General features: G+C 43.4%; 1 protein-coding gene across 1 annotated transcript in view; it reads left to right on the top strand.

The window, feature by feature from the left end:
• Positions 1-1,875: 1,875 nt before the first annotated feature.
• Positions 1,876-10,778, top strand: part of etv4 (ETS variant transcription factor 4) — a 29,701-nt gene continuing 20,798 nt past the window's right edge. The window contains exons 1-4 of the mRNA XM_070851583.1: positions 1,876-2,018; positions 2,598-2,688; positions 2,909-2,956; positions 8,391-8,444. Coding sequence (XP_070707684.1) covers positions 1,962-2,018; positions 2,598-2,688; positions 2,909-2,956; positions 8,391-8,444 — 250 coding nt within the window. The 5' untranslated portion in view covers positions 1,876-1,961. The remainder of the gene's footprint in view (positions 2,019-2,597; positions 2,689-2,908; positions 2,957-8,390; positions 8,445-10,778) is intronic.

Genomic DNA, 10,778 nt, shown 5'->3' with positions numbered 1-10,778 from the left:
AAGCAGCCAGTATTAGGAATAAGTGTCTGCACTTACAGCTTTAAACCTGATTACGGCGCTGGATGAGAAGTCAGAGGATCACAAAGTTATGACAGTTCATCCAGAGGGGAGACCTGAAGGTGTGTACAAACCCCCACCCCCCCAAAAAAAGAAAGAAACCTGTTTTTTTTGGGTGCTACTGAACCTCCATGGTTTGGGAATCATCTGGTTTAGCCTGTGTGGTAACAGAAGGGTTTATAGAAAGGCTTAAATTTACTAAAACAACCACAGTGTAATGTCCAAGACCTGCTCTGTGGTAAAAGTTCTCTTCGCTCACTTTACAGAGTGAAGAGCAGGAGCTGATGAAATATTTAAAGGCTGTTGTGTGTATCTAAACACACATCTCAATATCATTAAGCAGGAAATAACATGTAGAGTATCACCTGTTATAGAGATATCAACAGAGGAGGAGGAGGAGGAGGAGGAGGAGGAGGAGGAGGAGGAGGAGGGTGCGCTTGCTCTCAAACTGCTTTTTGTTATGTCTCTGAATCTCATCCACCACTGAAACTAAAACTCAAATCCCATCAGAACTCTGTTTCCTGTCTCCTTCTTTAGAAAAACAGCCTCTGTGGCTCCAGTTGGGCAGTTGAGTTTCAATAAGCAGCAAGCATTTCACCATCCCGTGGGTCTTGTGTGCTCTGCTTCGTGGAGAACGTTCAATCCTGTGGGTTTTCTTGTAGTGCAGGATTAAAACCACAAGAATGCAAGAATGCATATTCCTGAGCTGATCTACGTCAGTTGATGTTCATTTTTTTTTAATGCACAGGACTCCTGCAGAGGTGGTGCCACTTTTTTCCTGCCTGGCTGCAAACACTTTTAGTTGCACAGACCTGACAAGGGGTAAACAGAGAGAAGTTCTTTGAGTTTGTCCGAGCAGAAAGAGGAAAAACATGTCAGGACTTTCGTGCCAGGGCAGGTTTTTATGAATGGAAGTTTTTTTTTTTTTTCTAACTTTCCCCTCTCTCCTTTTTGTGAATGAAAAACAACTGGAAAATCCAGTATAAAAGCCCGCAGTCTGCCGGGAGCTGATTGGCTGCTGCGGCGCAAGCTCCGCCCACGGTTGCTAGGAACCCGGCTACCGGGCTTCTGATTGGCTCATAGAGGGAACCGAGACTTCATTCATAAGTCTGTGTATTCACCCGGACAAAGGCGAGAAATTCGAGCCCTTGAAAGAGAAAATCCACCAATCACGACCCTCGTCTGGCCCGAGCAAGAAAAGCAAGTCTCTCCATTATCCCCAAATCATGTCTGCTACAGAAATGACAGCACAGCTGGCCCTCAACACTCTCCCAACTTCAATATAAACTCCCTCAAACTCGCTCCCTCTGCTTTGAGTGAGACATTTCTGGTGGAAATAAGGTTTGCTCTCCTCGCTGTGACTCGACTAAAAGCGCAACATCTGTTTCCCGTCACAGTTTCAGTGCTGGACTGTTTCCTAAAGAAAGTGGAGGCTGGCAGTCCGGGCAGACGTGGCGAGAAGCCCAACAAAAAAACAAAAAAAACAGGCCACTAAATAACACTCATAACTAACACACGCTTTCTGAGCAGTCCGACATGTTTTTGCACCAGAAAGCGCAAATAAAAGCTGCAACACTCTGCAAGAACCTGGAGGAAATAAACGCTTGAGGTGTAAAATATATATTTAAAAAATAAATAAATACCTGAAACTTGCAGGTAAAGTGACGAGCTGTCTGTCACACAAACACACACACACACATACACACAAAAAAAGAGATTTGTAAAGAGGGCAGCAGCCCGCTGGGTAATCACTCGCCATCACTTCCCCTCGGCATTTTTTGTGAATGGAGCTCATTATGCATGCAGCCTCCACGCAGCTCCATTCACAAGCAGCGCTCCCTCCTTCCCTGCAGCCTGCGTGGATCCCACTCAACTCAGCCTAAATGACCACAAACGGTTAACGGATGGATTATAAGATGGATGGATATTTGGACCAGCAAGTGCCTTACACTTTAGCAAATGTACGTATGGATGAACTCTTGTTTTCACTCCTGTGCTTTTTAATGTCTCGGCCAAAGGAGCGTTTCTGTCTCTCCGTGTCGCGTCTGCACGAGTTTTGAAGCCGAAGCAGCTGCGGCAGAAAAACTACTCCTCAGCCCCGCTTCTAAAACTAACCAAACGAAAATGTTGTCCACCAACTAAACTGGAGAATGCGCTGCGTTTGAGCATGTTTGTCAGCGGGTTTCTTCCGTGGGACACTTCGGCTGAAGAACGCGTCCATGTGTTGCCAAATGGTCACTTTCTTCAGGCGCAAACAGCGCGTTTGTTTTTCCCAGATTGCCTCCACAACTGAGAAATGTGTTGTTTTCTGAGGAGCTTCACGCTCACATATAGCTGCAGTAGGATCTCATCTGTAGCTCATCACATATTATTATTATTATTATTACTATATTATTATTATTATTATTAGCTTACTCATTGTTAGTTTTTCAAATGTGTCCATTTTCCAAACATGAGCTGTTTTGACACTGATGTGCTGGAGATGTCCTGTTGGAATCTGTGTCTCACTTCTCCTCTCTTAACATTTATGGTTTTTGCAGAAGTCGCATGGAAATGGGCCCCTAAATAGACTGTTGATGGCAGCGAAAAGGAAATACATGGACACAGAATTACCCCCTCAGGAATCTGAAGGTAAAGTAGTGGAAGCTCACAGCTTTTGGCCTCTGGTGTCTTTGTATGAGACATGTTTACATCACGGTCTGTGAACCCCAGGCTACGCCACCCTGAGCCTTAGTTAGTGCATTTAAATATCATGTGGATAAGAGGCATATTAGTAAGCAGTGGTCTAACTGGGGGCTCGTCATTCTGCAGTGTGCTCATCAACCACTCTTCTTTTTATCTTTCTGTTCAGACCTCTTCCAGGATTTAAGCCAACTCCAAGAGACATGGCTCACAGAAGGTGAGAACTGCCTGCAGGCTACTTTTCCTCTAAATTTGTACTTTTCTGCGATGATTTCCAAATTAATAACAGTTATGAGGCTGCATGTGTCTGTCTGGAAAATGTGGCGAACACAGAAACTTGACAAATACATTCGGTTCCTATTCAATTTTACACATGCACAGCTTTCCATCGTACATAAAAAGCGAATCTTCTGACTACCGTGAATTCAAAACGCCTCCAGGTTATCTGTCAGCCCAACAGATCTCCAACAAAGTCTTATTAGTGCACTTTTATTTCAATGCTTTCATAAAACTGTGGTGGAAAAGATGTCCTCCTTAGTTTAGCTGAGAGCCCAAAACTTTCTGATGCAACACACATGCTCATAAACCATACAACACCAAAAGAAAAAAGAGGCCAGAGAGAACACAGACGGGACATTATTAGCTTTGAGCATGTCCTATTTTGGCCATGTTGGCATGTAGCGTGCGTGCCAGCCAGCGGCCAATGCAAACAAACAGACTATTTGGCTTGTGTCACTCAAAGGCACATTGCGATGAAATGAGGCCCAGTTGGAGGCGATTGTCAGCCAGTAGACTTAATAAGAGCAATGATGATGTGAGCTCTAACAGAGTAATTGCACTGTACGTCAAGAAGGGGGGAAAACAACACAAGCCGTGAGTCACTGTGCCTGTTTTTGGTGCTGACCTGGAGCACAACAGAGGCAGGACGCTGCGTCGAAATGTGCTCAAAGCTGCAAGCATAAATGAGGTCTGCACCACGACGTGTGAATGTTGTTGTGTCGTTTGCTTTGATGTGCTTTGAAGAGGATGTTTAAAGGGAAATACCACTCATTTTGGACATTTGAACAACATTTGAACAACATAAACCCGATAAATCCCCCTCCATCCACAGAAAGATATGTTTTGCTTAGTGTAACTTCACTTGGGGTGTTGGAGCTTCACCGTGCAGGACGAGGTGTGTGTGTTTGACACTACAAGGCTGTTTTCATATTCATCTTCTGAAGGGGGAACGTTTCTCTGTGCTCACCTTAAATGTCTGTTTCAAGTGATTTTTTTATTTGTTTTGTGAGATCACAACTAGTGTGGAGACCAATCGTGATCCAACATGCAACTTATACAAGTGTGATGTGGAAACTTTTCAGTGAAGTTGGAGACCTCTTGTGTAGACAAGCTTTTGAAATTAACATTTAGATTCCTTTTAATGAGGGAAAAGGAGATTTAAAACGCATCTACATAATTATTTCATAAAGTTTTTTTGTGGGAAAAGTATTTTTATATGTCTTAAAACATGTCTGGAGGAAATCTTTAAGTTATGCCAGAGACGCCACATTTCCATGTAAATGCTTTGCTCATGAAGTGACAGTTTGGATGGTGCTCTGCTGTTATGGCTAAAGAGGAATTTCATAAGCATTTTGTCATTCTTGGGTATTTTATGTCAACTTTTAAAAGAGTACAGCGAGTTCTAGTATTGATTTGAGTCATACGCAATATAGAGCAGATCATCAAACTAGGGAAGTGAGGCAGTAACAGTCGGAGACACAGTGAAGGTCTGCCTGAGGACTAGACATTTAAACAAAGCCCACTCCACGGCCAGCCTCTGTTTATGGCAAACAATGCCGTGTCCACGTTAGCTGTCTCACCTTTTCTCATGCAGTGTCAAAACCCAGCAAGTTCACTTCACACCAGCGTCTCACGCTGTAAAAGACAAGAGCCAGAGCCAATAAAACGGCAACAATGGGTGTCGCTTCAAAGTTGGAGCCTATTTGTATTCAAAGGTTTCACTGTAAAGGCCACCCTTAAAGGTCCATTTCACCCACAAGTTGTTTTTTTTCTCACGTACTTCTAGTGGCTGTGCCCAGGCGTAGATTTAATCCAACCTATCTACAATGGAGGTGAACAGAACTTTAATTTGTTGTGCTTAAATTGTTGAAAAAAATGCCTTAAACATTAATCAGAAACATGTTTTTCCAATAACGATGTCCCCGTTCCACTGAATAACAACAATAATAAAAGATAATAGCAGGAGCACACAGTTTGCTGAAAAACAGGCCTGCTGTTGAATTGTTTAAACATAGTTGTGTAATTTTTCATCTATATAAGCACCACAAACTACATTCCGTTCACCTCCATTGTATTGAGATGACGGCAGAAATCAGAGACAGATGTCTCAAAACCTGGGCAAGTAAAATCCAAACTGCGTGTCTGCGTGGCTAGATACCACTGTAAGGTCAACGACAAAGGAGGCTTTTTGTCATTTCAGCGAAGCGACCCTTTTAAAAGCAAGAGATTATTTTATGTAGTAAAATTTGCAAACTGGGTGGCAGCTCACTGTTGAGTCACAGAGAGCGAACAAGGCAACACAAAAGCAGGACAGAAAGATGGAAGTGTAACTTTATCAAAGTGTTATTTAACCCTAAGTACTGGCTTGTTTTCAGCTTCCCCAGCTAAGACCTCTCCTTTCCTGTTGCATTAATTAAAGACCTTATCATGACTGATTGCAGTTGTGAGGGATTCACCAAGATTGTAAAAGCTGGGTAGCTGGAGGGAGTTTTTTCTTTTTTTTTTTTCCGCCAAAGGAGAGCGGAAGCAACAGAGAGAGACAGAAGGGGTGAAGTACTGAATGGCAAGAGTTCAGGAGCTTGTCACATCTTGTCTCATTTTGGCCTTTAGGTTTATATGACTGTGGCTGCTTAGCTCCTCCCAGGATCTCCCACAGAGAGAAAAAAAAGTCATTCAAGGTGCCTGGAAGCATCGGGGAGAACATGCGTCTGTGCTCGTATAAACACACTTTCCTTCTTGTGCTGACTTGCATCTCAAAGCCCCTGACGAGGTGTTCCTGGAAACAAATCAGATACACATGCAAGCGCTCATACAACACACACACACACACACACGCACACACACCAAGGCTGCGATAATGTCTGATGCTCATCATGCGTGTTTCTTTTCTCCTGCCTTTTTATGAGGTTCAGCATGTTCCGTTGTGGACATGTTGAAACCAGTGGATATGATTGATTGTTGGATCTGCAGAACTAAATATTGGCCCCTGCTCTGTGTCATACAGCAGCTTTATTTCTCCCCCCTGAGGGCGAAAGACTGAAAAGTTAAAAGGGGGTAATATTATTATGGTATAGTAAGCCACAGGATGCAGCGTTATATAAGAAATCGATGTAATTTATCTGAACATGCTCCAAAACGCCGTCATCCGGTTTCCTCTGTACAGGAAGGAGGAGTGTGACGAAAAGAAAGTGGATTTGAATTTCTTATTTCCTCTTTTTGTCCTCTGTCTCTGCTGCGCTCTCTCTCTCTCTCTGTCTTTTAGTTTTGGTTTCTGTGTTGTGCATCATTTGCTGGAAACCATAATGGTGGATGAAGAGAGAGAGAAAGGAGGCAGTTGAGGTTAAATGCTGGGTCACATTTAGGTTCTTGAGGTTGAACTCGCATGTTTTTGGAGCAGAATCCAGGTTGATTCTACATATCTGTGCTTTCAGGGGGAAACAAATGACGTCTAAGGGGAAGTTGCTTATTTTATTTGTCTAAAAAGGGGGGTTATTTGTCTACATCTTGGTGAATTCACAGTGCTAAAGTACCCACAACATGGTGCCACTCTGGTTTGTACCCCATTACGCCCCTGATTGAGTTCATGGTATTTAATGATAGCCATCAACTTTTCCTTACCAGTTAGCTTGTACCATGACGCAAGTGTGAGTCCCAAGCAATGGAAACACTAGGAAAACTTGTGGTGCTGGAGAGGTGCCAGATTAAAAGGTTGCTAGCCTTGGTACTGCTGTCCATTTAGGGTTAGGTCATTAATTCAAGGGTAGGTGAACAAAATGCCAGTGAGCTCATGGCTCAGCCGGTCAATTTGACCTCCTCACCCCCAGTGGGGTGTTGGCAGTCAAATGATTTGGGCTTTTCTAACCTGTTTGTGTGACTCAATGTCCAAAGCTCCAAAAGGACAATTGTGAATGGGTTCAGATTCCTAAAAAAAAGAGCTGTACAATGGTGTCTGTCTAGCTCCGCTGCACCTGGGCTTGGCATCACTGACTGGGCTTTTTCAGTTAGATCCTAGATGAGTTTCATTATGAGAGCGTGTCTAATCGGGGCCACTGAAACTGTACACCACTGCAAGTCATTATGTATCGGATCAAGATATCACACATACCATATCACTGTATTGACTCGTCTATTTTTACAATCATTGTAAGCTGGCTGTATGTTGTCTCTGTGACACTTACAGCACTGCAGCCAATATGATATAAAGACTGTTTATTAGCAGGAAGTAGTAGCGTGATCAAATCTTAGCGGAGCCATTGGACAAGATCTAAGATGTGCTTTAACCTTAACTTGCCCTTGTTTCACTCCCCCACTTCTCCTTTTGATTTGATTCTGTTTCCCTTGTTCCCTCTCCGCCTCTAGCTTGAATATAAGAGCGATTCCTCACCTATGCAGAAGATGAAATCCAGACTACTTTACTTTAGACAGACTCCCCGACATTTTGGAACAGAGAGAAGTTGAATTTGAATAGCTGGTTCGTCACACCGCTTGATGGATTTCCTCACTTGTTTAGCCAGAACAGCCTGTTTAGTCTTTCTGAATTTCTGCGATGAAAATGGAAAGAAACTTGTTAATAGTGCAAACTTGACAGTTTGTGTACAGATGTATGGCAAGTTTGAGTTGTTAAGAAAGAAATGACATTTTTCAAATAGGATGTATTAATGGAGGTGGTGGGGGGGGGGATTACTTAACATATCCGGTGATTTGATATTAACTTGGCTTAACCTGCAGCAACAGTCAATCACATAAGTGGCTTTGGCCTCTTTGTCTTGATTTACAGACAAATGATTTTGTGATGAAAAGTGGCACTGTGGGGGAAAAAACAGTGATTGTGGAAAATGAGAGTGTGAAATAAAGACACTTCGGGTTAAGGAAAGGACAACTAGAATTAAAAACTGCTGGAGTAAATTCCCATAATCTCTTATTGTGAAAAGATTCAGGATGGAATGGCTTTAAAATATAGTGATTTCTCAATTTCATGGTTATGTTTATCATATATTTAGCACATATTCAACACGTTATGTCCCCATACATTGAACTTTACTCTGTGTATATCTGTGTTTAATTGGCTGAAATCTCTTATCTTAAGACAAAAAGGTTGAGAAATGTTATATGCTGCACAAAACCAGGATGGCAGGTTAATACATGTGATGATCAGGAGCTCCCCATGTTCTTGTGTATTGATCTTTGGGTGAGCAAAGTGCCGACATGCTGCAAAAATGAAGTGAAGGTCGCCTGAGTGAAGCCCTGCCTGGATCTCACTCAGATTTCACGGAAGAGAAAGAATAAGCCAGACTGAGGGAGGAAAAGAGAGAAAGAGAGGTTGGATTTTGGCAAAAATATGATATTTATGTTTTTTGTTCTTCTAATTTCAGCTCAGGTTCCCGACAGTGACGAGCAGTTTGTTCCCGATTTCCACTCTGAGAACTGTGAGTACTCCACTTTACATTTCCTCTCAACGCAGACGTGCTGTATGTGTGTCTGTGTCACCAATCAGATCTATAGCTACAGATTTTATGACCATATAGTGCACAGATCAAACCTTTTTGGTTGTTCAGTCAGGTATTGATCCATGCAACATACAGAACTGTGCATGTCTCACCCATCTTTCAGACTTGGCCAGAAGGCTTACTTGTGTAATTCCAGCTTAAGTGTGCATGTCATGAGAAAGTGAGGACGAAACCAGCGGTCAAATTTGGGCTGTGACACCGCCAGAGGCTTAGGTGGGGATACTGTAACTCGCTGATGTTACAGTAATCTCTTTGGCAGACAAAGCTATGCAGAAACAGAGGGCCTAATGAGCCGGTCATCATGAGGTGAAGTTGGATGCCGGCATTATGTGCTGCCGTCATCCATTTGCATGCCTTTGAAAAGCTGAATGGGTACGGCCCAGGAAACCAGTACAAAAATTATTCAGGGCTCAGGTACAAAGATGGCCCTTTGTGTACGTCGGAAGGTGTAAACTGGAAAAGCAAATTCCTGGGCTGCACAACTGAGCGGCGATTTGAATGAGTTTCCCTTTCTTGTTGTGTGTCTTAACAATGGCGATTCAGGATCTGGGTGGGAGTACGTGGCGCTCTACAAACAGTTTTTTTTTTTTTCTGTCCCATTCAACACACTGTGGCCTTCTCCATCTTTAGCAATGACACTGAAATAGTTAGAAACGTAAAGAGAACTTGAAATGCTTTAAGAATGATCTCCTCCCCAAAGTAAAGCTGACAGCTTTAGTCCCAGTCAAAGGCACTTCCTCTCGCTGAAGCCCATGTGTCTTTTGTGTGTAAACATCATGTGATTTAACCAGCTCCAAGTCACAACTGGTCAGCCCCTCAGTGACACATGCCCTGTGCTACATTGTCGCTGTCTGTTGGCCAACAATGCGGAGGAGGAAGTGCAGATGAACCCCAGGGCACGCAGAGGTCATGTCTACTTAACCCTCTGACCTGCCAGCCAATCAGCTGTCAGGCCTCTGCTATCAGTTGACCAGGGTATGATTTGCAGGGTCACAGGGGCTTCAGTTTGACGGGCAGCTCACTTACACACTGCAGAGACACTCGAGCATTGACAGACAGTGTCCCTGCTGGTCACAGTCAATAGCCGCAGAGTGCAGTTAGAGCGTCTCTATTCATCTTTGATTTCTGGAAAATTGAAGCTGACAAGCAACTATAAATATATTTGTTTGTTCTACTTCCTGTATGTGGTCAAGTAAAAGCATACAAAGGCTTATCTTTTCTCATACTGAACTAAAGGCAGTCTCCGTGTCTGCTGCACTCTTAAAAACAGGTGACTCACCTGTTTTGGAAACTCTAGACACACATAAAAAAAGAAAAGCAAAGCCCTAATCCCAGGTGACCAGAATATAATTGAGGCTTGTATTGAAAACGGCGCCCTGGTTAAATTGAACATTGTTGTTTACTGAGTCAGGTTGTTACCTGCGTGGGCTGACGGAGAGGGGACACACAGAAAACGGGGAGCCAGCGAAACGACAAAAGAAGAGATGCAAAAACACTGGGACATGTTGGAATGCCTTAGATAAGGGAAGAGGAGGGGGCAAAGGAGGGATTGTGCAATACCTGCACATCTGGTAAATCTATCTCATCTGGTCCATTCTCCCTCCGTTCACGGCTAACAAGCGTGCTCTGTCTGCAGGCTGCCATTGAGGGAAGGTTATGCAAACATGCAACTTTTATGTACTTGCTGACCTGCCTGTGTGTGTGTGTGTGTGTGTTTAAAGGTAATTGAGCCACTGGTGATAACAGTGCACCGTATTTTTATTTTTTTTCCATGGAACTAATGTGATTGGCCCTGAATGGAATTCTTATAAGAGGGATGTGATTTTAATCTCATGCTCATCAAGAGGAGAGGAGGATTAATATTTGGTTTTCGGTGCTGACAGCACCTTCAGGGGTTATCCTTGCCTGACGCTAGGCTGTCGGACAGATTCCTTTGTCTGTTTCCTGCCTGCGGGGAAGAAACACATGGAGGTGTCAGTCAAATTTATAGCACGTCTTCTTAATTAAAATAGTTTGAACGTGTCACTACTTTACTTTTTTGTGTCAAAAGCACTAAAAGGCCTCAGTGGGAGCGTTTACCGAGGCCTCGTCTGCGCTGAGAGCTCGTTCTTCTTTGTCCAAGTATGTTGTTTACACTTGGAGCAGCCCGAGAGATGTGACCCATTCATAAATTTTCTTCCCTGCGTGCGTAAGAGGAAGTGTGCCTCTCCCTCCCCCCTCTCGCTCGCTCTCTCAGTCCTCCGCTGCTCTCTC

The sequence above is a fragment of the Pempheris klunzingeri genome, chromosome 20, assembly GCF_042242105.1.
Source record: "Pempheris klunzingeri isolate RE-2024b chromosome 20, fPemKlu1.hap1, whole genome shotgun sequence".
Taxonomy (NCBI): Eukaryota; Metazoa; Chordata; class Actinopteri; order Acropomatiformes; family Pempheridae; genus Pempheris; species Pempheris klunzingeri.
Note: the sequence above shows the minus strand (reverse complement) of the source record. Positions and strands in the feature narration are given on the sequence as shown.